General features: G+C 46.0%; 1 protein-coding gene across 2 annotated transcripts in view; it reads left to right on the top strand.

The window, feature by feature from the left end:
- TP63 (tumor protein p63) overlaps positions 1-15583 on the top strand; it is a 102866-nt gene extending 87283 nt beyond the window's left edge. The window contains exons 10-14 of one of the 2 annotated variants that reach the window (XM_027685714.1): positions 186-322; positions 11393-11550; positions 12490-12634; positions 13466-13559; positions 14817-15583. In XM_027685714.1, coding sequence (XP_027541515.1) covers positions 186-322; positions 11393-11550; positions 12490-12634; positions 13466-13559; positions 14817-15113 — 831 coding nt within the window. In that variant the 3' untranslated portion in view covers positions 15114-15583. Of the gene's footprint in view, positions 1-185; positions 323-4645; positions 5546-11392; positions 11551-12489; positions 12635-13465; positions 13560-14816 lie in introns of those variants that run through there. The other variant, XM_027685715.1, reaches the window with a different exon arrangement.
- Positions 15584-17039: the final 1456 nt, after the last annotated feature.

The raw sequence follows: 17039 nt of genomic DNA, 5'->3' as shown, positions 1-17039 counted from the left end.
CCTCCAAGGCAAGGCTTAGCAGTTTTGTTGTGTATGCACATTGTATAAACAGAGCATTTGCATCCTTCTCTGGTTATTTACGTGACTTTATCTAAAACTCACTGAAGTGGCTGTCATGAAGGAGTATACATGCAGTCCTTTAAAGCTTTTCTTCCCCCACCACCTTTCCTTTTCTCCTGATGCAGGTGAGGGGACGGGAAACGTATGAAATGCTACTAAAGATCAAAGAGTCCCTGGAGCTGATGCAGTACCTTCCCCAGCACACAATTGAGACCTACCGGCAGCAGCAGCAACAGCAGCACCAACACTTGCTCCAGAAGCAGTGAGTATGAGAGTGCTTGCAGTGGTCAATGCAGTGGGGAAGGGGGAGAGAGGAGAGAGACACAGAAGGCTTCTGCACGGTTGTTCATAGGGACATGGTGCTCAGATGAGGGCCAGGCAATGGGGCAAAGCAGTCCTCCTTCCCCAAGGACACGTCCTGACTGCTTGAAAGGTCCTTCTTTAGTCTCTTGTCCCACAATTTCACCTTTTGGCCTCAGAGGGTGAAAGAGGACAGGCATAGTTCCTCATTTCTGACTTCCAGCCAGAGCCCGAGGGGCAGCACAGAAAGGCAGAGCCATTGACAGCCTGGAATGAGAAACCTGCTGCATGTGCCTGCCCCAACTGGGGAGCACAGGCTGGGTGCACTGCTCTCTCGTCTGCTCCAGAGGAATGGCAACAAACATGGAGCCATCTCCCTTTCTTCTCCAGGGAGGCATCCACTGATCCACATCCAGCATCTCCACTGAGCATCTTGGCACAGTGTGTAGAGCTGGGACTGTGAGCACTGACTCAGCTGAGTGCTTGGACCCCACTGCTATGCATCTCTGGTGTGTTGGAGGGCTGGTATCTCAGTGGGACAACAATACTTGAGGTTGCTCCACTATAAAACAGGAAGCTGAAAGTCGAGAACGAGGTTGAAACGTGTAAGATTTCCTTTGTAACCTGTGGGTGCTTCAAAGAAGGACTACACATGCTCTTTTAAAGTGTTGTCAAAAACTGTACTTTGCCAACTGACTCTCCATGTTGCTCATGAGAAATTTCCCATCTGGGCAGGTGCAGACCCTTTCTGAACTCAGCTGACGGGGCTGCACTGGCATTGCTCTGGGTGGTGTAAGTGCCAGGAGGTCGGGGAGAAGAAGGGCCAAATAAGTGTCTGGTTTCCATATTCCTCTCAGTTCCCAGAGCTTTGCAGTTACAGAGACCAGGTCAGAGAATGACTTCCCAGACTTCCCAGCAGTGTTGTTCATGGGCATTGCTTCACCTGCTGTCTCGGGTGACACAGAATAGCTGCCCGGGCTGTAGGTGGCTGCCAGCGGTAGTGCTTCGGAACTCGCGCATTCCTGCTGGAGAGCTCTCGCGTCAAGAGGCTGTGGGTATAACTCATTCCCCTGCAGAGGTTAGCACAAGGCCAAGGCACCACATAAGTCCCACTTGAGCCTGTAGGGATTTATTTCGGTGCCTTGGCCTTGTCTCAGGACTTCTGCAATACCGCAGCTTTCAGCCAGATCTCTGCGCGTGTTCACATTTCGACCTGTGTGTTTTTAGTGTCAGCTGGAGTCTTGTGGAGATGTGAAAAAAGCCTTGTGCCAAAATGGCTGGAGCATCCAGGGCCTCTGGACTCTTTTTTTGGGGGGGGGCACTTAAAAATCTCATTATTATTACTTACTTTTATCAGTCATCTACACTGTTTGTATATACTGTAGCTTGTATTTACTAGCTTCTAGGCAATGCGGCCTTTGTGTGTTCTGCTGCTTGTTTTCAAAGCTCCACCTGAACCACAGCCATTTCATTTGAGAAATGGTTTTGTAAGCAGAAATGGACAGCAGCAGATGACAGCTTTCGCTTGGTGCTGACAGTTGGCTTTGCCATAATTACTGTTTTCATTCTTCCTGTATCAGGAGGATGGGTTCCTGGCAATGGAGGTTGGTGTTTGTGTTACCTTTAAGACCAGCATGTAGAAGTCCAGTCATTTAATTTAATGAGATATCTTTCAGCATGTCTCCTGGCACTCATTTTTCTCAGTTGCTGAGTGTGCTCAGATACAAGGGAGAAAGATTAAGAGCTTTTAAGGATGCCAGGAGTAGGGAGAAAAATAACTTTCAGTGCTTGTTCAGAGCTGCTGCAGTTGTCTCTGCCAACAGCCTGCCATCAAGCAGAGTACTCTGTGCTGAAATGCATATTCAGGCAATAGTTTCTTAGGTGCACTTGGGTTTTGGTGCTTTTTCCTCAATAATCCAGGGTATGGCTTAAAATCTGAAGGAATTTGTTCAGGCCAAAGGGATTTTTAGGCTGAAAAGACTCCCAAGATGCAATTGCACCCCAAAAAAGAATCATAAAGGAGCTTCAGGTCTTGATGTGAAAATGGGGAGAGCAGACACTTTGTAGGGAATGGTTTGGATAAGAGCAGCCTAGCCAGCGAGCAGGTTGCTGGGAGATGTCTTGCCCCTGCTTCCTTGTCAGGTTGGCCAAACTCAGCAGCACAGAGACTCCTTGGTGAGTCTGTTCTGACCTTTCATTTTGTAAGTAGGGATGTACTTCCAGAATTCGGGCTTGGTTCACCTTAGTTCAGTGCCTATGTGAAAAGTGGAAGCTAGGAAAGTGCATATGCCATGACCAAGTTTGAGTGTGTTGGAAGCTGTAGGTCCCAGCAGGGCTCTCTGGGACTGGAATGTTTGCAAGTTACCTTGACTGTTCTACAGTCAAGCCTTGATGGAGGAATTGCTTGATTTTTTTTTCAGCTTACTTTTGAGGGCAATGATTAACATAGAGAAACTATCTAGGTGTGTGGGAAGAGTTGTCCCTTTCATTCCTACAACATGGAAAACATCATCTTTTTTGATGAGTAGGAAAAACAAGGGTAAGGTTATAATGGTGAAGAGTATTTTTAAAATTATAAATCTGTCATTTTGGGAAACAACTGTATAATTGCCCTCATACACATACAGACCAGTATTGCATTTGACAGGCCAGCAGATGTAGCTGGAATGTTCTGGAATAAAAAGGACAAATCTGGTGACAATCAGAAATCTTGTGTCCCACAAGATGACCAAAATACTGCAATGTTCCACATTGTGCCGGACTACAATATTTCTCTGTCTCATCTCCTCTCTCTGCTTGCTCCTTTGTGCATGGTTTTCTCTTATTTACTGTTATGCCAAATACCTTCATGATCATCAGTGGGAAGTTGTTGAGCTTTTTTTCCTGCAGTTTCTGTTCTTCCTTTTTCACTGTCTAATCCTGGGGCTCATGTTTGAACCACAGGACACATACTTATAAATAAGACGTCCTTTTCATGGTCTGCCACCACTTATGTAAAACACAGATTTGCCAGGTAATCACTGCTGCGAGGGATATCAGAGGTGGCGAGTGCTTTGTTGGAGAGAGAATGTTTCTTTGATACCCTGATGTGAAATACGTTTACTATCAATATTCCCAGGGAGTTATCTGCACAGTCTTTAAGGGTTTCACTGGAAAACACTTTTCCATATTCAGCAAAATTTCCTGTGCTGGATTTCACTCTGAGCACTGTTTTCAGAACAGTCTGTATTTCCATTTACTGCAGCATAGAATCATAGAACGTCTCAAGTTGGAAGGGACCCATAAGGTCCATAAGGATCACTGAGTCCAGCTCCCGTGATTGAAGGGTTTTCACAAAGTCTTCCAATGGCTACTGAGAAGAGGGCTGTTGTGTCCAAGTGGGATCTTGTATCCCAGCAAATATTTCTTTCATATCAGCAGGGCTGCAGCTACCAGCCCACTGGCTGCCTTAGTGAGCAGCACAGCTCATTGTGCAAATGAGAAGGAATTAACCTTGTTAAGTGAGGCGTGACAGAGCTTAGTTATCCAGTGCCTGGAGTGCTCCACCTGAGCCGGGAGCTGCAAGGATCCTAGTGCTTGCTGTCTCGGGGAGGGGGCTGGTGTGGAAGGTGTTCTTCATACCTCCACCTAGTTAATCTCATTTTTGGAGTGAAACCTAATAATGGATTTTTGCATGTTTTGGTTTGGTTTTGTAGTGCTGTGCTTGCATGTGAACTCCAGGCACTTGGATAGTGTTCTAATTAGAGAATTGCCGAGATGAAAGTAGCCAAGTAAAACTGCTTTGTGGGCTCCAAAGATACAGTGCCCTCTGCATCAGCTCATGGCCCCAGGGGGGTAGTTGAGCTGTAATCAGTATGGGCAATAGGCACCGTCCTCTCTCCCTAGCACCAGCCTCTGGTTTTGAAGTGATTTGTAGTTAGATGTGGACTCAATGGAAGCTGCTGCTCCTTTTCCCCTTTGGTTGAATGCTTTTGTTCCTCTTTTGTCGGTGGGAACATTATTGGGGCATTATTTGTATCCATGAGACTAGGACACAGAATTGGATTTCCATATCAATTAGTTGTTTTCCCTTCCTTGCCACGCACTCACTTGTGCCTGTGGCTTTCCAGCTTCCTAAATCTCTCTGTCACACACCCTCACTGTAGGTGCTAAGACACCTGCTTTTCCCCCTCCTTCAAAACCCATACTGTGATCATGAAGGTGGAAAGTGACTGTTTCTCTCTTGGCGGCTGGTGAAGGGTCCTGTACATTCATCTTTTTCTTTTCTCTGATTCCTTCTTTACAGTCTCCTTTCGGCCTGCTTCAGGAATGAACTCACGGACTCAAGGAGAGACCCTCCCAAACAGACTGATGCCATCCTAAAACATTCCAGCCCCCCAAACCCATCAGTATATCCCTAAACCAAGCTGGCAGAGTCACTTTGCCCAGCTGGTGGGACTAGGAATAGAGGGGCAAATACACAGCCTGATAGCAGCAGAGTGAATAGTGAGAGTAATCTTCTGAAGGGACTCAAACTTTGCAAAAACAACAGACACTTCTACAGACCTCTTAGCTGTAGCCCATAGCATTGGGAGGTCAGGAACCATGTTGTCTGTCTTGGTGTAACTTTTTTCCTGTTTTTGTAATGTGTCGATACTCTTTCTTCTTACTTCTGTATTTGTGAAACTCAGCAGGGTTTCTCTGAGCAGGTCTCAATTTTAAAACGCCTTTTGTCTTGTTTAAGTTAAAAAATGTGTTCATGGGCTGGGGGGACAGAAGCGGGGGATGTGTGTTTAAATGGTCTGTGATAATCAATTTGGCTTGTTTAATGCTGGTCATGCACTAATGGTGCAAGCAGCTGACATATTTGTACTGCTGGACAGGGAGAGGTAATAATTATATGAATTGGCACTGCTAAGAAATCACTTTTTTCCCATTGATTTAGCATCATGAATTGTTTCCCCTTATTTTCAACCTTTAAAAGGGTCTGATCTAAATACATCGAAATTGTAAGGAAGACTGGGTGACTCTGACTTTGCACCAGCCCTGCTGGCATTGATCCAGCTTTACTGAACTTAGGAAGGTCCCTTCTGAGTCTGTGGGCTCAATCCAAGTGGTGGGCTGAGCTGCACAAGTTTAATATGAGGTTGAAGTGTTATGACATCCATGTATGCTCAGTGTCCCTGTCTCTTTGCAACTGAGGGTATAAAGGGCAGAGTGTCCAAAACTGCTCATTGCCCTACCTGTGAAAAGGGGTCAGAGTTTAGCCCCTTTCCTTACAGATGTTCAGCAGTTATTAGATGTCGCCATAGTGTTTTCATCAACCCTACTATCTTTTATTCTTTCTCTCCAAATCTCATAGTTCAAAGGAAAGCAGTGCCAGCATATGTTGCAGTTTGACTCAGCCAAGTGGCCTCAGGCCGTGCCCACCTTGTCCATTAATCCTGCAGCCAGAGGATTTTGCAAATTGTGTCCACGAAGTGCATCTGGGTTTAGCAATTCCTGCACAGAGGACTGTTTCTCAGCAAGGACTTGTAAATTCTCACTGCTTCTGTCAAACTCTTATCTCTGAAAGACAGTTGTACGGGGCTTAACAAGGAGGGGTTTGAGTCATTTGGAAATTTCTTTTCTAAGTATCAAGCCCAGACTATTACAATAGAGGAACAATCAACAGGCAAGTAATGTGCCATGGAATTAACCTGTCAATGCTGAGCATGGCACCAGGTGTGGATACTGGCAATGAGGGAGGAGCTAGTTGAGAGTGAGCATTTTGCCTGCTGTGGCTCTTCCCTCTGAGAGGTGCTCAGGTATCTTTACATGAAGAACAGCCCCTAATGCTGGTAAGGAAGTGTCCATCAAACCACACTCTCAGGCAGTGGCATTGCTTCTGAGGAACCCTCCAGTGTTCACAGCAGCGAGAAACAGAAATGTGAAGAAGTTCCCGAGGGTACACCAGGAACAGTGCTCCCTGCAGGCTGCTGTCTGACCAGATCAGCAGTGACTGGGGAGCAGAGCTCAGTTGCAAATGCCAGTGATGAACAGCTCCTGAGAAACACAGGAGGCTGTATCAATACTGGTGGGGACCTGTGTGCCCTGCAGTGCAGTCTGTGCTGGATTTATTTGGGGCAGGTGCATACCCAGCACTGACAAACTTGTCAGCACAGCCCAAAGAGAAGGTGCCTCCCAAATGCAGAGCGGGCCTCCTGGCCCACCCACTAACAAAAAAAAGCCTGATACACTGGGAGAAGACTCTTATCTCTGAACATCATATCATCTGCTTCCAGGCAGCAGAGCTGTGATCTGAGCAGGTGATGACTTGTACTAACATCTCCTTTGAGAGCCATATCCCATCTCTGGATATCTCCTTCATTGTCTTAGCAAGGCTTGTTCTACCATAGGAGTGTGGAGGAGGGCTGATGGAAAAAAGTCCCCAAAATTGCGTTCAATATATAAATAATAACTAATTAAACCCCAGTAGTGACTATTTCATATAATTGCAGCTCTACCATCATTCCTTGTGTAAAGATAATCAAAATCAAGTGCCTCTTTACTTTGCCTGTAAATCCCAGGAAATTCTTTAAGATCACAAAGCAGGTAACTATTGTTCTGTGCCTTTTTATATGGGAGAAGAAGGGCAGTGATTCCTTTCCCTATGAGAGGTGGGATCTGAACTGTAAATGCAGCCCAGTTGTACCATCATGCTTGGCACTGTTGTCTGTCCTTCCAATGAAGGTTCATTCCTGGATCTTGGTCTTGTCTGCTTGTGGATGGCAATATGAAAACACTGTGACAGGGAAATCTGTATCTAGAGCTCTGCTCCAGGGCCTGTCCACCAGCAAGTTTGAGGAGGCAACCCACCAGAAGATAGAAGGCATCCACAACCTGCCATGGGAAATTCCATTTTGGGCTCCAGTTCATCATCTGGTCTGACCTCTAGGAAATCTCTTGTACCATGATGGGCAATACAGCATCTTGGACTTCCAGTAAACGAGAATGTAAATTATTTGGATCCTGTTGTTCTCTGTAAAGGCTTTCCAATTTGTCCTACTTTAGCTATAAGAGGATGATGATTGTGAAACTAATCTTAATGGTGACTTGATTTGCTCTCCAGCTACAAGGTGCTTAGAAGGTGCTATTATTTTTTTTTTAATGAAATACCTGGAGCTGAAAGCAATTTTAGTTGCTTTGTAGTCTGTCCTCTGCAGATAAAATGAAAACTTTTTCCCAGTTGTCTTTTCATTGCTTCTTTACGATCTCTGGGGCTTCAGGAAAGTAAGCCTTTTCCTTTCAAGGAATAACTAAGTGGACTAAATGGGCCTTATCAGTCAGTCAGGTCATATCAGTCTGTGTCAACTAGTTGATGTATATCCACTCCCTGTATTACAGCTCCATTCCCTGGAGAGCAGATTGCATCCACTGCCGGCCTTGGGAAATTCCCATACCTGAAATCCAAGGGAGTTATTATCACCACCCCTGTCCCTTTAGGTGCTGTCTGCCTGCAGGAGCTCCTCCTTTCCATGCTTCCAGTTAGTTACCAAGCCTACAAACCACTGGTGTGGTTAAAAAGATGCGCTGTTCCTTGCTCTTTGGGATGTGGGGAGCAAGGGCATTTCTCTGCTTTTTAGTGTCCTGCTTCATGGGCTTTCAAAGCAGATGAGTGCAACTGAGCATCATCTGTGTCACTTGTGTGCTGCTACTAAACTACATCAGTGACACCCCAGTGTTATGCAGCCCAGTGGGAAACCTTGCTTTTCAAAAACATTGCCAATGGGCATGTTGACCTTGTGTGAACTTGGGATGTGACCTTGCTGTGGCTCCTGTAAGGGAAGGCAGACACAGACCTGGACAGATTTGATTCTGCTTGTGTGTTTCTGCATTGTGACTGGCTCTGGGTCTTCAGGGGCAGCAGAGTGTAGGCACAGGGGATTGGGTGAAATCTTCAACTCTAAGCCTGAGCTGCCCTATTCTTGTAGCTAGTCAACCTTTGATGTCATTTGCATTAAGGCTGCTTACAGGGCAGTGTGCTTCTCTAGTCAGTGAGGACTCTGGGACTTACCTACTCAATCAGGTAATTGGTCTACCCAAACAGTTTCCTACCTCTAGTGAAGGGCTGGTATCCAGTGAGCTGGGAAAGTGTAGAGTTATACAAGGTAACCTGTGAACTGAACTTAGTTCATATATGAGAGAAGAAGGAAGTTCCTTCCTGACCTTTTGAGATGATCAGTATATGCCTTGAAGCATGAGAGACAATTGCCCTCATATGAGCTTGCATAACTACAAATGTTATTTGCTAAATAATTACATAGCCTCTTGAAGAGAGAAAAATCAGTTGCAGAATGTGACTCAGTGCCTTTTATATCAGACTGTTCCAAGAAGTATAATAGCCTCTTAATTGAAGTCCTTATACCTTGATATTAAAATGCATTTCGTTGGCATTGATATCAAAGAAATGTTAATGCTTCTACTTCTAATCTTTCTTGAGACATAGTAAGTACAATTTTAATGAAAATCACTGTGCATGACATTCTTATATCTGTTTCAAAAAGAAAATGAGAAAAAAAGCAATATATTTTAAATGAATCCTCAAACACCATGTAGTCCTTGTGCTTAATACCAAAAACATTTTCTTGTGTTTCTAAGGCTGTTGCTATATTGATGTGTGACATTAATTTTCAATAAAATTTTGCATCTTGGTTTATCTTGCAACTTTTCTTTGGCTAGATGGCTTTCTCTATGCCTTTTAAACATCTGCTTATGTGATGGAATAGCTTAGTTGAAACTAGTATGGGTACAAAGAAAAATATTTTTGTTTCCTGTATTTTATTCACTTGGGCTTGATTGTCTTCAACTTGACTCTTATGAGTATGAATGAGATAAGAATGGAGTCCCTAAGCTATATGTTGAAGTATGCATTTGTTTTCTAAATTGTTTTCTAAAGCTTTGGGTTGGCTTGCTTTTCTTTTTTCTTTTATCCCCAGAGTATTTTGTAGCCTCCTAACTTGCTTTGCTGAGATTACTGTTGGTGGTGGAGAGGGCAGATATAGGGCCACTACTGACCTCAAACAATGCAACCCAATCTCTGTGTGAAATTCTTTGTTGATTTGATTTGGAATTTCACTGTGCACATGCTGACCTCCTCACTTGAATATCATGCAGATTTTGCCGTAGGAGACTTTTCAGATGTGTATTAATTTCAGCTGAAGCTCAGTTAAGATGGGTGCCTGAACCTGTAAAGTAGAAATACTCACTGGTCCTAAATCCAGAAGCCTTTTAGGCTAAGGGTGGTGTCAGCCTGACTTGAATTTCATGGCTGGCCTCATCTTCATAATTGGGGAATTGAAACCTCAGATCTGAATCATTCCCTTCACTCTGAAAAGTTGGGTCTGAACTTCATGGCTCAGTTTCACTTCCCCTTGGGAGTTGCTGCCATTGTTAATATTAATTTGTGAAGCTTCTTGTGCTTTCCACTTCCTTGAGTCTATGAAGTTTGCTGGATCTTGTCCTGCATCTTCACTGCCAAAGGACAGTTCACACCCTTCTGTACCTCCTGTAATTGTGTAATTAGGTAACATTTCTTCAGGGCCTTAGATACTCTACCCTGTTAGCATAGATGTTTTCTCCACCCAACACTGCAAGTCTTGAAAGTACAGAAGCTGGAGACAATGTAATTGTATGGAACTTGACCTTGAGTGCTGAAGGTTTTAATAAATTATCTAGGAATAAGCCTTTTCTTTCCTTTTACACTTCGCTTATTTGAAGTAATAACCATTCTATTTGCATAGAAGAAAAGCCAGTTCCCAGGAATTGGTGTAACCAGTTGTACCCAGATGAACAAGTTTCCCAATGGGAAATAAGATGGGAATGTGCCCTTCCCCATTCACCATGGGGTCACTGTGATATGAGTGCCGGGCTCTGTGGTGAGCTGGGCAACTTCTGCTCTGCAGGAACACCACAGCTTGTGGGGGTACTTGTGCTTGGGAAGCAGGAAGATTTCCCAAACCTTTGCCCAGTCCTGCAAATGCCCTTGGTGAGAGAGAGAAAAACCTGCTCCCTTGTGGCATGGCAGTGCTCTGCCAAATGTGCTGTTGGACCAGCTTTAATGATAATTTTCTGCATATCCCACATAAGACCCCACTCCAAATGGGATGCCACAGCCGTAACTCAATCTGGGAACTGGGCTGCTGTTCAGAAGCAGTCTGGTCTTCACAGTCTGGATCACTTACACAGCAGGATTGCAGCTGGGACCCTCAGGGCTGGGCAGTGGGAGCTTGCCAGCAAGCCTCTCTGACCCAGTTCATGAGTATGCTGGATGGAGTTTGGGGCTGGATGGACTTGAGGGAGGCTAATGCTGTTGTTGAGTGGTAGTAGGAACCTGATACTCTTTGTAAGCAGCCTGCAGGGTTTGGATACCAAGTTTTCCTTAACACCAGCAAAAGCTGTTTGTTGGCATCCCAGGCAGCTCTGACCATCTCAGCAGTGGGCCCTAAGGTGTATGGAATCTGTCTTGAGCAAAGAGCTTCTGACTTGGCTGTTAAGTATGCACCTGATAACAACCTGATCATATGAATAACTATGAATTTTGGAGAAACCAAGGTGATAAGTGCCACCTGATCTGAGAATTGCTTCTGCAGTCAGGTGTCAGGGGTAGTTCGAATGGTTTGAGATGGCTTCCTCAGTTCCTTTTCTTATGAAATAAGTTTTTGACCACAAAGAGAGCTTAACTTAAAATACACTTTGAATTTTGGTAGCTGGTTGCTGGCTTTGCATATATTCTTTTCAACTGAAAAACTTCCATAGACATTCTACTTTTAGTTCAAACTTTTTATTTAACTAAAAACTTTCCCTTTTTGGTATTTCACTTTTTTTTTTTAAATAAGTGACAAGAATACCTGGGAAACTTCTTGTTCTGTTGACTCACTCTCCAGTGGTCTTTATCTGTGATGCTCCCATGGTGTCAGTGATTTCATTAGCAGTAGGTCATGTAGCCCCTTGGATGCACATTCCTAACAACCAACCATTGTGATTCCTGTCCTAACTTCTCCTTGGTTTGCAGGACCTCCATGCAGTCGCAGTCATCCTATGGCTCTAACTCTCCACCACTCAGCAAAATGAACAGCATGAACAAGCTGCCCTCGGTCAGCCAGCTCATGAACCCGCAGCAGCGCAATGCCCTGACCCCAACCACCATCCCCGACAGCATGGGAACCAACAGTAAGAAACACTTATTCTTTCTTCTCCTGTTCCCTGCGTGCTCCCTGCTAGTCTGGGCAAGGAGACTTGGCATCTCCAAGTGGCTAGTGTTAAGCTGGAGAGCCTGGAGTCATTTGCTGTGAACCTGCAGAGCCAAATAAATATTGCTCACTGATGTGCCATGGGGCAAGGCTTCAGCATCCTGCTCAGAGCCTCACAGGGGCGAACAGAGCTGCTTCTTGCTGCGGATCTAGCTGGCTGCACTGTCCTCTGGCTTACAAGATTTGTTTCTTCATCTTTTCCCAGCACAGGAGATGCAAATGTTAGCAAGACTTTTTTCCCTCAGTTCAATTAAGACGCTTCTTAATTTCAAAGGAAATATCTGCATCTCACAGCTCTGTTCCTCCTGGCTGCTGAAGAGTGCCCAGCAGGCCTGTAAATCCAGGATGACAGACGTGGTTCTGGGGGCTGAGTTTTGTTGGGGTTTTTTTTGGTTGTTTTTCATTTATTTATTTATTTATTTATTTCAAAAGCACTGGACTCTTGCCCACACCTGTTGCTGATCCCCTTTCGGGTGCTCTTGCTGTCTCTGAAAACAAAGCTGTTTGGCTTCTGTATTGGGTTACTCGGCTGGCTCTGTCCTGCTCCTCTCCCATGGCAGGGCAAGCCAAGACGAGGTTTCTTGCTTAGGTTTCTATCAAACCTATCTGTGAGGGAAGGTGACACGACGGAGGCACTGCTGACAGTTGCTCCTGTGAGGAGAGGGCTCCTGAAGGACTGTCTGTCATCTGGTCCTTGTCCCTGCCTGAAGCTTCTCGCGAGCTCGCCCTGTGCAGGGCATTGCCGGGGAATTAAGGCTGCTTGGGCTGTGGGTGCTGTCCTTCTGTGCCATGCTGGGGGCGAAGCAGGGGTCTGGGGATGCCTGGGTAACAATGTGCTCCTCCTTCTTCTCTCCTCCAGTTCCCATGATGGGCACCCACATGGCCATGACCGGTGACATGAATGGCCTCAGCCCCACGCAGGCGCTGCCTCCTCCCCTCTCCATGCCTTCAACGTCCCACTGCACCCCCCCTCCTCCATACCCCTCAGACTGCAGCATCGTCAGGTGAGCGGGAGCAGGCTGCCCGGCGCATGTTTCCCACCCACAGTGAGCACAGGCCTTGTGTCAGGAGCCTGTAGGGTCCTGCCAGGTTACTTGTCCCATTCTACCGGAGCACTGGGTCCCCCTGGGCCCTTGGCAGTCACAAGGCTGGCACCCTCTGGGTACCGAGCCTCAAATCCCCACCTCCGTGCAGCTAAGAGAAACAGGGATGTTAGGACTGCAGGAAAGCTGAGGGATGCAGCATCTTTTGGACTGGTGGAGCTTGAGGGTGCCAGGCAGTCTTGCAAACATTTCTTATTTTTCTTTTTTCCCCTTTGGACACTTGACAAGCTATGGCTGGGGTCAGAAGCCCCTCTGTCCTTCATGAGGTCAGACAAGTTGAAAGATGCTGCCCATAAAGGAGGAATCCCTTACACTTAGAGAGGAATGTGCTGATTAGAAGTGCATGGTGTGTCTGAGCCTCAGACCCCATGCCTTGCTGAAGCCCTCTGTGCATGCAGCAGGCTGCCATGGGCTCAGCCACCTTCTGGGTGACAGGACCTGGCAGGAGGGTCTGTGTGAGCCTTCCTGCCCCAAGACCCAGGCTGTGCAGCACTAGCTCTTGACTAAGGCAAGGTGCTGCCATGAGGGCTGTCTGGTAGGCGCTGAGCTGAAGGACTCCCTCGTGTGATGTGACTTGCTGACCTGGGATGTCTTGGAGGAGGTCAAGCCAAGGGTGAAAGCTTTGTTTCCTATTGCTGCAGATTGGCTGAGTGTTTGGTTTTTCTGTGGTTTGGGCTGTTGCAGCCAGGGTGATCCTATTTTCTCTCTCCTTCCTTCCTTCCTCCTCTGCAGCTTCTTAGCGAGGTTGGGCTGCTCATCCTGTGTGGATTATTTCACGACCCAGGGGCTGACCACCATCTATCAGATTGAGCATTACTCCATGGATGTAAGTAACTCCTCACCATTTCCTTTGTTTGCACTCTTGGCCCTGCTTTAGAAAGAGGTCAGAAATCTAGATTTAGTATACTTTTATTTTTACATGATTAGTTTGATTTAAGGCTGTAGCACACAGAGAAGACATGTTGTGAGGTGAAGAGAGGCTGGACTCAGGGCCAGCATTGTAACTGCCTTGCCTGGCACAGAGAAAGAGTGTCTCCCCTTTCCCACCACTCTCTGTTTTAGCCCCCGAAGTGGCCCCAGCCCACACGCCTGTTAATTCTGCAAGGCTCGGTTTCAGTTTACACCTCGCTCGCCTGCAGACAAGTAGGCTGTCCAGAAGTGGTCTGCATTTTTCCCTCCCTGCTTCTGTTTTCTGGCCTTACTTTAATAATCTTCCCTTGCCACTGGCATCTCAGCCCTGTTTGTTGTTTTTTTCTCTTGCATGGCTTTTGCTGCAGAGTTGCTGCTTCCTCTCCTGAGCCATTGCTCTCCTCCGAGCTGGCTGTCCCAATTTTTTTCCCCTGAGACCTTGGAAGGCTGTGGTGCTTTTGCTCCCTAGCGTAGGCTGCCTTCCTTCTGTTGCTGCTCTAATTAGAAAAGCTGACCCAAATTAACCAGAGTTGGTTGCTAATTTTTTCACAAGCTGATACCATGTATCCCAGAGTTTAGGTAATGCAACCCTCAGGTTTTGCATCAGAAATGATGGGGCCTCAAAGTACAAGTTTTCAAAGGTTTTGTCTGTTATTAAGTTTTAGTTATGTTCAAGTAAATAAGACAGTTCCTATAGAGTCAGACCCAGAACTTTGAATACTGGAGCTTAGACTTGGATTCTAAAATCCTTTTGCAGCCTTTGAAATAAACATGGAAGTATTCAAAGCCATTACCTTCAGCGCCCCAGCATACCCCAGCACTGACAAGCAGCAGATCTCTGAGGTTGCCTTGGAGGCCTCGCAGTCCAGTTAAGCATCTAGCTTTAGGTCACCATGTCTTCTGCATGAACATGTGTTTTGTGTAACTTAAAAATAGACCTCGTGCCTTAAAACCAGACCATTACTGCCTTATGGCCCCACATGCCTGTTCAGAAGTGAGCCACCACTTTCATGATCAGTGGTTTGTCTCCTGCAGTGTATTGTGGCCACCTGGATTTTAGCAGCTTTGGTGCTTTATAGGCATTTGCAGGGTGGCCCAGTGGCTGCTTTTACTCCTGGAGCCCATCTTGCCCAGGGATCGATTGCCCAGCTAAGCCCTCCGCCTTGCCTTGCAGGATCTGGTGAGCCTCAAGATCCCGGAGCAGTTCCGCCATGCCATCTGGAAGGGCATCCTGGACCACCGGCAGCTCCATGACTTCTCCTCCCCTCCCCACCTCCTGCGCACCCCCAGCGGCGCCTCCACCGTCAGCGTGGGCTCCAGTGAGACGCGGGGGGAGCGCGTCATCGACGCCGTGCGCTTCACGCTCCGGCAGACCATCTCCTTCCCGCCCCGCGACGAGTGGAACGACTTCAACTTCGACATGGATGCCCGGCGCAACAAACAGCAACGCATCAAGGAGGAAGGGGAGTGAGACCCCCGGACTCCCCCCCCACCCCGCCTCGGCCACAAACTGCTCAGCCCTTCATTTGTCTTCCTTCTGCTTGGTACTGCACCCCTGGACGAAGGGCGGAGGGAACCTTCTTGCTCACTCGTGCCCGGTTATGCCCTTGATGCTGTCTAGGTCATACTCCTGGACTGTGACCTCCACCCCAGCTCTTGCAAGGGGAAGAGCTGAGCGAAGGGGGAAGGCGGGTGGTGTTTCCTTGAAAACCATTGACCTTCTTGAGAAGGTGTTGTTCTTGTTTCATGTTTTCCTTTGGGGAGAGGGCTTCTTTTCTTGACTTTTGAATCCTCACACACATTGTGGGTATCCTGACATGCAAACTTGTTTCTGTCATCCAGTGATCCCACTTTGAAAAGCAGAAAGGTTAAAATAAAATTTTTAAAGGAAAAAAAAAAAGAAAAAAAAACCCAAAAACCAAAACCAAACCAGCAAACCCACGCCAACAGCAAATTCAAAAAACCTAAAGTAACCAAACCCTGAACTGACCATCTTGCTCTTAAACGTTGCTCTTAAACAGCCTCTTCCCATGGAGCTGAGTGCTCTGTTCATGTATGATATTCTCCAGCGGAGACAGCACATGCACTTTGCTGGGCAGGCCAGCACTTACAGCACCTGCATCCTACTTTTCCCTTTTCCCTCTTCTCTCACCTTCTCCGGGAAAAACCAAACCTGCTGTCTCTTCTTGTTTTGGATTTATGTTCATATGTATGTCCTGGTTTGCTTCTTTCAGCCTATAAGTGTAAATAAAGCCACCATCACTCGAATTCTGCCCCTACCCAGCCTTTAACCGCAGTGTACTACTACTGACATTAAAGCTTGAGAATAAGGCTTTGCCAAATATGCAGCCTGGCTAGTTTAGCATAGGGATTTGCCCACCTAACCTCCAGTTGAATGGAGGACCAAGAGCTGCACACTGATTTTTGTAGGGCTTCAGCTATCCTAAACTCAGACAATCTTTTATTTAGACCAGGCTAGATTGGTTTCCTCCCACGTAAAGTAGAACTGTCTTTAGATGTATCTGTGATAGGCTGGAGCCTATTGTGTTTTGTTGCTATTAACTATAGGCTAAGTGACAAGCAGCTAGAAGTGGATAATAAAAAAATAACTGCCAACTGCCTTAAATCAAGGACCTGGTAATATGGGTGTTGTTACTACAATAAGTAAATCAAGTTCTCATGTGAACATTATCTCTGTTTTTTTCTTTATGTGCTCTACAACAGATGTGCTCTGAGGCATTTCCTCTGACTGCCAGTGGTCCTGTGGACAAGTAACTGAGCAGTGTGTTTTTACATTTTTATAGGCCAAGGTCATGGAACTGTAATGAATACAAAATATACCTAAGCTGAGGAGCAAGGCTCAGCGCAGCTGCTTTGAAGTTGGCTTGCTCTTTTTAACAGTAAGTCTGACCTTTTTTGGCTGGGGAAAGATGAAAAAAGCAGCTTAAATGACTTGTCATCCTACCTTGCTACAGCCGAACAATCTCGTTTCAATGCAGTGGCTGTTTCCTGGGCCCTGCTGTGTGCCATGTATTTCATTTAAGTCCAGTATGGTTAGCACCCTCCATCTGTCTGCTGTGCCGGGTCTGTGTTGTGTTCAAAAACTGCCTTTTGGTAACTGTGCAAGCTGGGTTAGCTATAAATGGTAATGCCAGATGGTTACTGTAAAATGTGTATATAAATATTTTTTGTATGTGTAATTTTTGTTTTCCTACAGCAGAATAAGGGAATTTTTATTTCTTCTTGGGCTACTGGGTCACACAGAACCACAATAAAATGTTGTTTGTTTTTCTGGTTTTTTTTAATTATTATTTTTATGCAGAATGCTTACACTATACCTTGTAACAAATAACTAGTGACTGGAAGAATATATTTGTATTTTTCATACTGAGATTCC

Source organism: Neopelma chrysocephalum, unplaced genomic scaffold (assembly GCF_003984885.1).
Source record: "Neopelma chrysocephalum unplaced genomic scaffold, ASM398488v2 Primary Assembly neopelma1_69, whole genome shotgun sequence".
Classification (NCBI taxonomy): domain Eukaryota; kingdom Metazoa; phylum Chordata; class Aves; order Passeriformes; family Pipridae; genus Neopelma; species Neopelma chrysocephalum.
This window is presented reverse-complemented; position numbering and strand designations above follow the sequence as displayed.